This window comes from Anoplolepis gracilipes, chromosome 5 (assembly GCF_047496725.1).
Source record: "Anoplolepis gracilipes chromosome 5, ASM4749672v1, whole genome shotgun sequence".
In the NCBI taxonomy this organism is placed as follows: Eukaryota; Metazoa; Arthropoda; class Insecta; order Hymenoptera; family Formicidae; genus Anoplolepis; species Anoplolepis gracilipes.
In genome coordinates, this window is record NC_132974.1 from 13,185,463 (window position 1) to 13,199,966 (window position 14,504).

At 33.4% G+C, this 14,504-nt stretch overlaps 1 protein-coding gene and 1 pseudogene across 3 annotated transcripts in view; both read right to left on the bottom strand.

Annotated features, from left to right (window-relative positions):
- Nucleotides 1-2,727: 2,727 nt before the first annotated feature.
- Nucleotides 2,728-14,504, bottom strand: part of LOC140666380 (uncharacterized) — a 50,917-nt gene continuing 39,140 nt past the window's right edge. For 2 of the 3 annotated variants that reach the window (XM_072893509.1, XM_072893508.1), the window contains 4 exons: nucleotides 8,441-8,763; nucleotides 7,759-8,030; nucleotides 7,331-7,492; nucleotides 2,728-6,912 (listed from right to left, as the gene is read on the bottom strand). In XM_072893509.1, coding sequence (XP_072749610.1) covers nucleotides 6,645-6,912; nucleotides 7,331-7,492; nucleotides 7,759-8,030; nucleotides 8,441-8,763 — 1,025 coding nt within the window. In that variant the 3' untranslated portion in view covers nucleotides 2,728-6,644. The remainder of the gene's footprint in view (nucleotides 6,913-7,330; nucleotides 7,493-7,758; nucleotides 8,031-8,440; nucleotides 8,764-14,504) is intronic. The other variant, XM_072893510.1, reaches the window with a different exon arrangement.
- On the bottom strand, nucleotides 11,438-12,611 carry LOC140665847 (nucleolar MIF4G domain-containing protein 1 homolog; annotated as a pseudogene).

Below are 14,504 nucleotides of genomic sequence, written 5' to 3' on the forward strand. Positions count from 1 at the left end.
CTCTAAATTTTCTTCGAATTAAATAAATTTTTATAAATTTAATTTAATTTAAATTGAAATACTTCAAGAGAATTTTTTTTTATAAGAAAGACGAATATTAAATATAACAAAAAAAATTAATCAAACAAGTTTAATCGTATGCGTTTTACAGATACACTCGTCTGTCTTCGTAGAAGACTTTAGAGTAAAGGTTACGATGTATTGTCCAGAATTCGTGACGCGAATCGGACAAAAGAGAGAGAAAAAGAGCGAGTTCTCCTTCTCTCTCCCACCCCCGTTACTGTTCTGGATCTAAATACGAGATTGATATTGAGAACGAAGAGACACACGCGGAAAAGGAAGACGGGCGTTACGCAAATGAAGGAGCTAGCCGGCCGGAGAATGAAAAAAGGGGAAAATCGAAGTACGTCCACGAAGATAGCGGTATACAAGCGTCACTGTGAAGACGAGAAAAAGGGGGTTAAACAGGGAAAGGTGGTTACGGTTGTAGAGCGTTATAATGACATTACCGTTAACAATAACGAAAACGATAGGAATAAGAATAAGGATAGACACAAACAGCATCGATCATCATCCCCCATTAGATCTCTTAATTTTAACAATTTTTTTGTATAACGCACGCGATATTTTCGTAATATCAGAAAATTTGACAAAATTTATATCTACTGAAATTTAATTTATTTTTTCACTATTAAAGGTCTTAATTGTTTTTAAATTATTTAAATTATTTCCATAAATCGTTCAGATCATCCCCCATTAGATCTCTTAATTTTAACAATTTTTTTGTATAACGCACTCGATATTTTCGTAATATCAGAAAATTTGACAAAATTTATATCTACTGAAATTTAATTTATTTTTTCATTATTAGAGGTCTTAATTATTTTTAAATTATTTAAATTATTTCCATAAATCGTTCAGATCATCCCCCATTAGATCTCTTAATTTTAACAATTTTTTTGTATAACGCACTCGATATTTTCGTAATATCAGAAAATTTGACAAAATTTATATCTACTGAAATTTAATTTATTTTTTCATTATTCGATCTTATAAATATTGATGTTTGAAAGGTTACAAGAAGAAAAAACGCGAAGAGGACTTAAAAGGTTTTCAACATATTTTATTAGATTTGTTTATGGAACGAACAAGGTTTAATACGATAATACTAATCCTAAATGAAATCTTCGAAGGCTCGCGCGATCCTCACATGCTCAAGATTTCTCCGAAATAAAAATTTCATTAAATTATCTTTGATTCTTTGCCGTAAGGATCAGATACACGAGCGAGAAAACTCGGATACGCGCGTGTCAGGATACGCGCGAGTCCCTCTTTCATAACAAATCGCATAATTTGAACAAATCATCACGTACGAAGATACGATCGAAACGTCGGGAAGGGGAGAAAAAAAACAACATGTGCGTATAATTATACGCAATTAGTCGTAACGTATCGCGTTTTAAACATATTATTCATTAAACTTAAATCAATATATATATATATATATCTACCTATAGGACCTTACCATACTTATACGAACTATAATAAGTCGATAATATGGCACTTACTACATAGTTTTCAGTGTGTCTGTGTATGTATGTGTGTATGTGTGTAAGAGCCGAACTTAAAACCGCGGTACATAATAACCGATTAGTTATTGTCTAACAATAAGTAATAGAGTGATATGCATATCGACGCGGAGAGTGAAACTGCTGGCTGTAACAGGTTCGTGCAGCTAGTAAATATCATCGGACATCTGTGTCGTCCCCGGTAGATCCTGTACGTGTATGTGTGTTTGTGTGTGCCCGGATAACGGACGGAATTGTGCACACAATCCTCCGTCCCGCTTTATTTCATTTCGTGTATAAAAACGTCGAAATATAAGATCTTTTTCATACGGTATACATATTGCCTCGTCGCGCGATAAAAGGGCGCGGAATCGCCGTTAATCTTCCGCCCCGAGCGATCGGAATCTCTTCTATAGTTCCCCATTTCCCTATCATGTATCTCGCAGAGAATTCGATCGGATATGCTTATCCAATGGAATTCATCATTAATGCGATTGATAACAATCGCTTTGAAAGGAATAAAATCTCTCGGCAGCTCGGCGCGATCGACCATGATTTAACTCGCTTCTCTCTCAAACATCTCGAAGAATCACGTCGAGAATTTTATTACGCAATTGAGATCGACGGGCAGAGAATAACGAGTCAGATCACTTCTCATCGCAAGTACATATATTTCTGCGAATATATATATATATATATATATATATATATATATAATTATATATAAAAGTTGTTATATATATATATATAAATTATATATAAATATAGTTAATTTTATATATATATAAAAGAGATTTATGATATATTTCACATGAACTAATTTCTCTCTCTTCGTTGTGCGGAGAATTTTCGTCGATCGATAGACTGCGTAGAGATTATAATCAAACGCATAAGTTCCTTCCGTTCTGCTGATAATATTCCGAAAGAGAGTGATTTTATTCTATTCTCGAGATCTCAAAGTTTTAACGAGGGTGTGAGCAAGATTACGATTGTATATAACACTAGAGGAAGCTCCGTTCGCCGTCAATTCAATCAAATGGCGGATTAAGATACGTGTTCTTGGCGACTTCGTCGTTGTTGTACGTAATGGTCGTAGCTCTAAAAACGCTAAAAGAGACGTCCCTCTCGCGAGTCGAGACGTCCCGGTAAAAAGGCACACTTAATTCTAGGTCGTTAAGTTTTGTACGATAGTAACTGTCGGATTTCTCGATTTTCGAATCCTGCACGCGTTCAATATACGTAAGATGTGATCGACAATAACACTAAAAGAAAAGAAAAAAAAATCGAATAAGGGTCGAGATTTAGACACTTGGCTATGGCTATGGCAGTGTGGTCGTTCCGTTTGTAAAAGTACGGTGATCCACAATAATCTATCCAGGGTGTCCTCCCGCGATCTTAGTATCTATGACAGATTTTTTACGAGCGAGTTTGTCCTCGGTAAAAATGTCGAGACGAATTACATGCGATTCCAGATTTTTCAAAGAGTACACTTCAGAAAAACAAATATAATATTATAATTTACAGTTTTTATCTGGAAAGATACTGAAAATTTTTGAAAAGTATAAATCTATTTTGTGGAAATAAATGTTTAAATTAATAAAAAATAAGATTTCACTAAAAACTGAATCTCTATCAGCACACATGTTCAAAAGATGTTCAAATGTTTACGAGATCCACAGAATATTAAAATAATAGTTTTAACATTCTATGGATTTCTTAAAAACATCTTTTGAACATGTATGCTGTTAGAGATATTTGATATTATAAAGATTTTTGAGATCAGATATCTAAGAAATATAAATTATCTTTTCTTTGAAAAAATTAATTTCATGGTATATAAATATTGTGTAATGTAATTAGTAATCGAAAAATTAATTTTATGAAATTAAATATAATAATAAACATAATATTATCGTATTATATTAATTAATTAATATATGTATAATATTAATATTATATAATAATATAAAATATAATATATAATATATTTAGTGTATTCATAAATGTGAAAAATTAATTATATAAATAAATGCAATAATAATAATTGAAAATTGACGATAAATTATAATTTTTTTTCGCGATATTTTCACAAAGGAAATCTTGATTTTAGATTCGCCTAGAAATTCAATATTTTTAAGACACCCTGTATAGTTTTTGCACTAATACCGGACGTGTGTTAGGTTAGGTTAGCGTATCGTTCAGATGGTATAAGTATCAGAACGATAAGAATAATTAACAATCACTCTAATCTTAATTCACAACCGGCTTGTCAGCTCTTTCGGAAAGTAAAATTAAAAAGGAAAAAAAAAAAGAAGAAAAAAAATACAAGAAATGAATAAACGAAACATTTAAAAGTGCAAGTGAAACCGACTGCGTGTTATTTTCGTTAAAATAGATAAAGGGAGATAAAGGAGGAAGAAAAAAATAATAAAAAGAAAAAAGACAACGAAAAAAAAAAAAATACACTTAACTGGTCTCGCAAAGACGAGAGAAGGGTCTATATGTCTTCAACGAAGCTGTCTCCAAGTCAACGTTAAGAAAAAAAGCTGCTCGAAATAAAAAATAGTCAAGAAATTGAAAATAAAAATCTCTATGCCATTTTATCAAGATTAGGTAAATAGTTACTTCACCTAATGCTTTAGTTACGTATATAACGAGGAAGTACGCGAAACTTTCCGCATGAAGTTTCTTGCATTGTCGCGTGCGATATTGATATCTTATTATGTACTTCGCCATCGTTTTTTTTACTCCGCTCCCCCCCTTCCCTCTCTCGTGTTTCACATAATTCTCTGTTCACCTTTTCTTCTCTCTCTCTCTCTCTCTCTCTCTCTCTCTCTCTCTCTCTCTCTCTCTCTCTCTCTCTCTCTCTTTGTATAATTTTTTTTTCGCCGCTAATAGAAATTACCTTATCACTGTAATAACAAGTAGTCATCAAGAGTGTCGTATTAAAAAATAAATTTCAATCGTACAATTAACAACATTATCCATGAACATTTATCTTTCTGCGTGCGCCTCCCTAATGGGATGGCTACTCGTGGTAATTCGCGAATATACGCAACTGGTTGTTTTCCAGGCGAGTACACATATTCACTTCGTCCCTTTGTAACATTTACACAAAAATCGCAACCTCTATACTGTCACAATTTCGGGGAGAGCGATGAGCGCACAATTTAATTATTAGTAATTAAAAATAAAAGTCTTTGGTTTTTTGCACACTTCTCTCTAGATCTCGGCCTATATCTCGTCGACGCGCTTTACAAACGCTTGTGTACACAACATATATACATATAGTGGCAAAGCCTTGTCTTCTCATCAATATTTCTTTCAATTTCATTACTATATCTTTCATTGACGCGTTCAAAACAATACGATATGAAAATTCTCTTATCAATCTCGGAAACGCGATTGTGCGAAAATGCATTATACTGGCATATATCTTTCTTTTTTTTTTCTTGCCATGCGCGCTCGAGCTAATTTTGATTCAGAATGCGCATCGTGTGATCCGATATATAACACGAGATAAATGCGAAAATATTTTAGCAAATTTGGCGTGTACTAGTGCACATTAGAAATTATACAAATTTACAATATTAACATGAATAATTAAACCATTAAAATAATTATAATAGTATATTATAACTCTTCGTATTATTTATTTTATTTTAATTATTTATGCTAATATAAATTTGTGCGCAATCTTTGTATGTGCCAGTATAGTCCATCTAAATTTGCTACAAGATTTTTTCTAAAAATTAATGAAATTCAGAAACGACTTGGATTGCAATAAGATTATCAAAATAATTGAGAAACTTCACTAAAATTTTGTCAAAAAGAGAACCATTTAAATTAAATCATAGTAAATAAATGATTGAATGAATGCGAGAGATTGCGTCTCGACTGATAGAATTATAGAAATATTAATGTTCGTTACACTGCAAACTTCTGTCAATTGTACTTTCAAGAAGATTCGCTCTCGTTACTTCGTAAATAGACCGTCCGATCGATCTATTCTACGTCATGTGTGCTATCAGCAGCAATTAGCATTTCGCAGTCTTTCGGGGGTTTGCGCTGTTTTTTTTATTTCGCCATAAGTCTGTAACAACTTACGTATATATACTATAAAGATATAGTATATAATATTACTTCGAAACTGTGATACACGTATCTTTATGTCGACATAAAACTCAGAGTTAAAACAAAAGATTATCGTGAGCAGAGGAACACTATTACTAGAAACAATATAGTCTCGATGCCGCGTAGATCATTTTTATTTATCTCTATTCAGCTAACTAACGACGTACTTCTCGAAGAGCGAATATAACTTTTGTACTTGTGCGGTTACTTTTTTGTTCTCTTTTTTTCGTTTTTTTTTTTCCTTTAATAGCATGCTTATACATATTATTCAGACTTGTTTCTCTTAATTAAGGCAGAGTTTCGTGATGCTCGGGCTAAGCACTTTGGCACTCGCTGGTTTCGGTTAAGTTGATAAATCCCCTTTTACGTCCGTTTTATGCGCACCCGCGTTCGTCGATAGTTAGTTAGACGCAAAAGGGAATTTCTTCCTTTTCGTAATTTATTTATAATAAGATCAGGTAATTTGTAACGGTGTGGACTAAACGCGTCGTTAAGTATAGCTTCAGGAACGAAGAACGGAGAGAAAACCGCACTTGTCGTCAACACATCATTATTAGCTATCCGACTAATCCAAGAATTAAAAACATAACGCTAGTTTAAAAACTTAAAACGCGACATACGATATAAAAATCCAACGGGCGGATTTTGCCGTCATTTTGGTACTGGTATTATCGTGGGCAAACGCGAGAAACATTGATTGCCGAGCGATTAACAATTTATTTAATACAAAGTCTAACAATTGTTTCTTTTTTTTTCAATTTTTGTTTTTGTTTTTTTTTTTGTTTTTTTTTCTATCTTTTTTTTTCATGGACAACGAAGAAAAGTTAAAAATTTATTTAATTTTTCCCCCGACGTATCCTGTCGTCATTCAATACGCGAGGGACGTCATCCTTGTTCTCCGTTGTCCTTGTCAACGGGTGGAAGCCTCCTTTCCCTATTCATTTAGGGAAGAGTTGACGGCGATCGTTGCCTCGAAGGCTCGTACGGACTGGCTACGGCAATCTCCACGAGCATCCTAAAGGAGTCCCCGTTGTCCTGGTGGGCGTATGCGTTCTCGAGAGTCCGCGGTGGCAGGCCACGATAGTGGAGTTCTATCTGCTGCTGCTGTTGCACACCGGGCGTTGCTGACAGGTGCTCTCGAGGGGCGCTCCAATACGCAGCGGGTTCGCCGGTGGAGTTGTCGTGGGAACTCTCAGAATTGTTGTCATCCCTGTACAAAAAAGATGCTACATTTAATTCACTAATTTCTAAAACACTGAGACGTCTACGTTATTTGCAGCGTTAAAACAGATGTGAGTCGCGTGCGAGAATCAGTGATTTGAATCACAGTGCCAATGAAAAAAACGTGCGTTAAATGAAAAACATAACTGATTCTTTTATACGTACATCTGAATATATTTGATTTATTTAGTATTTTAGCATTTGCTCTAATCAATTTTTCAATTTTTTCGTTATGTTTGTATTGATAATAAATTTTTTTTTGTATTTCCAATTATTTTTGTTTGCACGATTGAGGAAGTCTCGCAAATCGCTGAGAAGCTTTTTTTAACGGATAATTTCATAACGATCGCAAAGCTCTGTTTTTCCCCTGTATCGAAAGCAACCGATTGTATCGGTATAAAACTTGCCTTCGTCGAGCAGGATGAGAGATATCGTCGCTGTCTAACTGCTCGACTTGGGCCTCCGCATAGGGGCGAACGATTACGTTGGGCCATCGTATCGAAGGACGTTCTTCCTCGCTGTGGTAATCGTTCGGACTGCTCTCGTAATCATTCGGACTGTCCTCGCTTCTGCGTAGGTAAATCTTGAATGATACATCTAGTATTTTCGTACACTTAATCTACCGATTTTCCTACTGTCCTAACGTGTTCTCTCAAGCCTCGTCATTAGCGAAACAATGGATATAAGCGCGATTTCCTTCATTGATTTTTTGACGCGCGGCAAGAGGTCGGTGTTGAGTCGGTAAGTGTCGGTGAGGACAAAATTCTTTCCCGCGCTAATATCTATACATCGATAACACAACTACATCGGAAATAGGAAGAAAAAATAAAATTACCGATATGCAGGTTCCTCATCGTAATCGTGATCTCTTTCGAGACCCTGCGTCGACGCGGCCGTCCTGTCCACGGCGTGTAAGCCCCAATTCTGGGACCTCGATACGTCCATCATTTCCGACGAATCAGACCTTCGACCCTCCCGGCGAGGAACGCCAGCCTGTACGCTACGGCGGGCACGGCGCGATATCGTGTAATGGAGAGGATCCTTGCCGTCCTTGCGCAATAAATCAGGCAAGATACGCCGCCTGGCATTTATGAACCAATTGCAAACCTGCAAAAATAAACCGGTATATGTATATAATGGCGAGTCGATGTTGAAGTAATAGGCGAGAATCAACTAGATAGATTAAGTTTAAGTCAAACTATAATTTATTATACACGCAATTAATTGGGCAAGATCAAAGTTTACATTGTACCCAGCCAAGTCGGAATAATAATTTTTTCTTTTGTATGTAAAATTATACATCGTATTTAAATGTGTCCACCATTCCCAAAAAGATATGACGCAAACCACATTTTCATATTAATCGATTAATTAGTAGCGAAAGTGATTTAAAAATTTTTTTAAGTTATTCAAACTGACATATTTTCACGACTTACTAGATATCCGTGGTTACATAAAAGTCTCGCGAATGGAAAAAAAAAAAAAAATAAATAAAACAAGTGTATATCATAACTAACCTGGAGGACTGAGAGCGATGTTTGTTCGCTGAGATTCGACTTCTCGCTCTCGCTCGGGTAAGCGTTGTACCTGTGCTCGATCAGCCAACGCTTCAGGATATTCACCGCTTCCTTGGGCAGGTTGCCACGGCGTTTCCTACGCGAGGAATCTTGGCCGGAGGCGGTGTGACGATTCCGGCGAATATCAGGCGACGTGTCCGGCGAGATGTTCTCCGTTTCTGATGATCCGCTGTGGTCGTCGTCCGTGCTACTGGAGGCTCGAGGTGGCAGAGCTCCCACCGAGGCTCCTGTCCCATTCGAGGAGCGATTGTAGTACGGAGCCACTAAGATCGTATACGTAGGTTTGTTAATCGTTCATCGATATATCATTATTTTCTCACAGTCGGAAAATTTGTGTTTTCTTACAGTATTAAAAAACATGTCTTTTTAACATTATTTTCTCGTTAAATTTAACACTGTGTTTGTGTCTTCGTAATCTTTCGTATAAAACGAAAACGAGATCCTTACGCGAGAAACGAATCTCGGGATTCGATTTGGTCATTTATTTTACGCTTGTTCAAAAATTCTTCTTCTTCTTCTTTTTGATTTTCTCTTATGAAGGTTGCCTAATTTTTTTTATTATTGAAAAACATGTTATTTTAACATTATTTTCTCGTTAAATTTAACACAAATTTTCCAACTGTGTTTGTATCTTCGTAATCTTTCGTATATTTATTTTACGCTTGTTCAAAAATTATTCTTCTTTTTCTTTTTGGTTTTCTCTTATGGAGGTTGCCCAATTTTTTTTTTTTGAACTTGGACAAAATCTTGTAGTTTAAATTAAAAAATCTTAATCGCGAATTTTAATTCGGAAAGTAATTTAGGAAAAACATAGAGACGAATTGTACTCGGTGCCTGCTATTTATGTCTTAATTTCTTAAACAGTCTATTAATCGAGAGATATTTTTATCAATAATCTCTGTCATGATTTTTGTCATAGATTTATAAAATTATTATCTTGATGTACTTGTTTTATCACAGATTTCTATATCTTATTATTGCTTTAAAAAGAACTAATCTCATGTTAATAATATCTTAACACGTTAATTATTAAATAAAAAATTTGAAAGTTGATAGTGTGTTTAAGAATGATAAATTGATAGGACAAGGAATTAAAAAAACGATGACTTTCGATTGTGTAACGAGATAAGAAAGAAACGCGCAACGTGTGTCCCACCTGATGCCGACTTCCGAGAAGCAGCTTTTATTTCTCCTCTTCGGGAGTCAACCTCACGTGAGAAGAAGTTATTTGAGCAGCTAAATAAATAGTAGAACGATAAGCCAGTAAATTCACATGCACCCTTTCTCAGTCGATCAGTTTTAGCAATATCGTCTTCGTTACACAAACAACTTTACAAGCAAACCGCGTTGATATCGCGTAACAAGAATCTTGTGTTGCGATAACGTGTCAATTACGCGTTAAAATAATAGAGAGAGATTCTCGCGCCTACGTGTTTCGCGCGTTTCCCTCACGCACAAACGTACGTCGGATTGGCCGAGATTCGCCTTTCATTGAGACGGCGCACGCGTACAGACGTCCGGATTATGCAATCCAAGGTTACGGGGGAACGAGCGTAAATAGTAAGGTCGTAAGAGTAAGCGAGTTGCAGTGCGAGAGAGGCAACCGACCAGAAACACCGAAGGAATTTATTTCGACGGTCGGCGATCGAAGAGCTCGTGACTCGAATGATGGTTTCTCGATGAGGATATATTCCCGATTCCTAAATGATTTCTCAACATGTGTTAACGTATAAATATGGGTGCTAGAAAAAAACTTGGACGGAAAAAAAAATCTCTCTAAAAAATGTAATGGAAATAAATGCAGATGGTCTCGAAGGAGACGATCAGGAGACAATAAGGTACTATTAACATAACGAAATTTTTTAAATCTTTCAACCTTTGTTTTTAATCTTTCAACCCTCATTTTTCTTACATGAATTGTAGAAAATTTATTACAAGTTGACATTTTTTGCTTTTATTTTCGGTTTAAATGATTAATGATTTTTTTCAATGATTAATAACAATTTTTCCAAATGGCTTTTCTACAAACTGTCATTTTTTCGGAAACCTTTAATGTCAAGTTAATTGACGTTTCAGAAAATGAAAAATTAAGAAAAAAAAAGAAAGATTTTTATCATTACATTTTTATATATCGTTATATATCTCTAAAAAACATCGATGCAGATGATAACTTTACAATCTTTATTTGAATTTTTCAAAATGAATCTACTATCTAATTGTTATGTTCTAAAGGGACAGATTTAATTTATATAAGAATTGAATAATTTCTGTTCTACATTTCAAGCTCATTAATTTTGTGTTATCATACAGATGATTTAAAATACATTTTGTTAATATTATTTGTTAATTAATAATATCATAAAAATTTGCACAAAAAATTTACTAATCTAATCCAAGCATAGGCATCCTTCTCTTACTGCAAAGTGAAAAAGAAAAGATGATCTAATTGAAAGAGCCGATATTAAATTTGCAACAAAAGTGGTACGTATTTCTGCAACTTTACTAAAAAATAATGACATAAGCAAAATATCTCAATATGACTCATCTCTGATAGAACATTTGAAGAAAAATTTAAAAAATTTTAACGATAAGGTAACAGCGTTACACAATTTAATGTAACTCTAGAAGATTATTAGAAGTTGATGAGAAAGAAAAATAGTAGAAGCCAAAAAGATATATGAAGATATATAATGGTAAAAGGTTTGCAAAAAAAAATGATGACCTCTGACAGTTTCGCTGAAAAAAAATCATCTCTAACTTCAAAGGAATCCGTTCTTAAACATATGTACGATAATTTTGACACATCCTGTATATTACATATTTATACATATATTTACAGAATATTATATACTATATACAATATATATATATATATATATATATATATATATATATATATATATATAAAATGTATTTTACACTTACTATATAAAACTTTTAAAATAAAAGTTTCGATTCTCGGGTATTTAATAATTTATCTATCCCCATTATGCCCGTTTATTCAATAATTCACTTTCAAATTGTCAATAGCACCAATATTTTCTACGGAGAAATAATTTATAAATAATCTATAATCAATTTCCTCTAAAAATTTGCAATTTTGGAGATCAGAATATTCTTTTAAACACTTCTAAACAGACCCCGCTTCATTTTATGTAACAATATTCGTAACATGATTTGTCGTACGCGCATTATGATTAATTTATCTAATTCGATAAATTGGATTACTTTTAAAACGAGAAAAGGAAGAGCTTTGTTTAAAAATAGGTGAGTCAAGAACTTTGCTAGATTTAGTAACTGTTTTATATTTAAATCTTCTAATGTCTTTTTTATCTCACAATGCATAATATATAGTTAACTGATATTTTCTGTCATAGTCACATAATTTTTGTATTAGTACAGCATAATATGGATTACATTTTTTTCTCTTGCAGTAATTGAAAATAATAGAAATTACTTCCCTTTACTGATTTCTCAACCCAAGATGATGAATCTTCTCAAAAGCGTCTAAATAATCTTTAGCTAATCTAGTATGCAAAAGTGTGTCTTCTAACATCGGTATTTATTCTGTTTTTTGTGCCAACTCCAATATTTTTTCGCAGTAATTTTATTTCTTATCTTCTAAAGTCCTTTTGAATTTACCAATATCGTTGAGATCCGACTGATCTTATTATCCACCATTTTCCTTTCTCATTGACTTCTAATAAGTCTTCTACAATTACATTAAATTGTGTAACGCTATTATTTTTAAGGATAAAATTTTTTTAAATTTTCTTCAAACGTTTTATCATAGATGTTTATCATATTGAGATATTTTGTTCGTGCTATTATTTTTTTAGTATCAGTAATCATCTAACGTAAATTTGATTTTCCAATTTTTTTTCCAAAGCAGAAATATGTACCACTTTTGTTACAAATTTAATATCAGTTCTTTCAATGCAATTGGATCATCTTTTCTTAATTGAAAACTCACTGTGTTTTATAATCAGTAAAATTAATTACATCTCTTTTTCAATGAATCTTTTCTCTAATATATAGAATATTTTGAGTTCTTTCTATTTGCTTTCCATTCCCAGATATTTTTGAATTTTCATCAATCAACCTTTTTCATTTTTGTAGTTTCTTTGGCCACACGATAGCTATCTAATAGTACGATAGTTACCTGAATCTGTAACGTAATACTTACATACCAATAAGCATTACGTTAAAAATTCAGAGGTAACACCATTGTTATGTATACCGACTTATTTTACTATTCAAATTTACTTCTATACAAAGTTTTTCTATACATAATATAAAAGATCTCTTCTATTCATATCTACATCTTTTTGGCTTATATTTATTAGAATTTCCAATTGCTGTACGGGTTAAACAATGTCTTTTTTGATGAATAGGAAAAGTGTAACTATCATAAATTCTCAAAACGGCAATTCTCTAACTCAAAGCATATTCAAGAAAAAAAAAAAAAATTTGCTAGCCCCGCACTTTTCGAGTTTTGCATTTTTATTAATTGTGCCATATTGTGCTACAATTGTGCTGACTTGTGCCGCAAACGCGAGATTGATAACACCAATAACAATTAAGGAAAAAAATAAAAACGAAATTATGATAGCCCCGCACTTTTTTACGATATCAAAGATAACATAGAGATTTATTCGTATTTTGTATTTCTACCCAAAAAGATAAACTTTATAATTGGTTTATTATTTCTATGATTTTAAATATAAATTATATAAAATATAATATAAAATTCTATATAAAGTTCTAGATGTCATTGGGTCCAGAGTCACGGGAAGAGAATTTCAGTGTAATCTAACATATCCGAGTTAACGGGTCACACAATCGGCTCGCGAGCTACGCGGTAAATATTAATATCAGAATGTTACGTAAAAATCGACGATATCTGCAAGGGGGTCAGAAAAAGCGCATGTGAGGGTCGCGTCACATTACTAACATCCGTGATATATAGCTTTATCCTCGTTATATAAAGCGATTCAAAACTAGATTATATTCGTTGACGTTCTTGGAGATGAGAGCAAAAATTTATAAACGTCAAGCAACGGAGTGACATTTTCTAAAAACTAAAAAATTGGAACGATAAAATGCAAAAAAATAATAATGTGCCTGATAAGAGTTTAACTACTCGTCGGAGTGGAGTTTGAAATAATATCGCTGTACAAGTTCTACTCGTACATTGTATTCGTCGAAAGACACATCGCGCGTAAATCATATGGAAATAAACTCTAAGGTCGGTTTCCCTTTCCACGCGATGTGGTCTCGCGAGCGTTGTTATTTGAATAAGATTATGTAAAACTTATGCGAAGCAGAGGTCGATCCGTAAGCGACGCAAACGTCAAAACGTAAAAACGGACAGCAGGGACGAGCGAGCTGTCATATATCGAACAACAAACATCATGAGATATAAAATCGCATTCCTTCCTTAAATTTACGACTTGAAACTCATTTTCAATCGTTAGATTAAACGATATTAGGATATTCATACAACATAAATTATATATAGTGTTACAAAACTACCTTCTCAATTTTATTAATTAAAAACTGAATAAGATTAAGGAGTGGAAAACATCTAAATATAAAGGTAGATCAAAATATTAATTGATAATTGATTTCTAAAATGAAAGCCATACAGAGTCGACGTAGAATAGCCATTTAATTGTCAAAATTGTATAGTTTATAATAAATAATGAAACCTTCTTTTTTCTCAGTTAACTTCAACCGATTTTCTTTTATAATGAAGGAAATTTAACTCAAAGATAATTAAATCGATATATATATATATATATATATTGAAGAGATCGCAAATATTTTTCACCTACTACCTAATACATATACGACTAATCGAAATCATTGTAATTTACGTCTTGTTAAGCGACGATCAACACTCATTCAAAGCATCCTAATTAAACAGCTGAGTCACGACCGTCGCTTTTTCGATCAAATGCTGCGAACAATTCGTTGCCAACCGCGCTGCGCGACCCTGCCA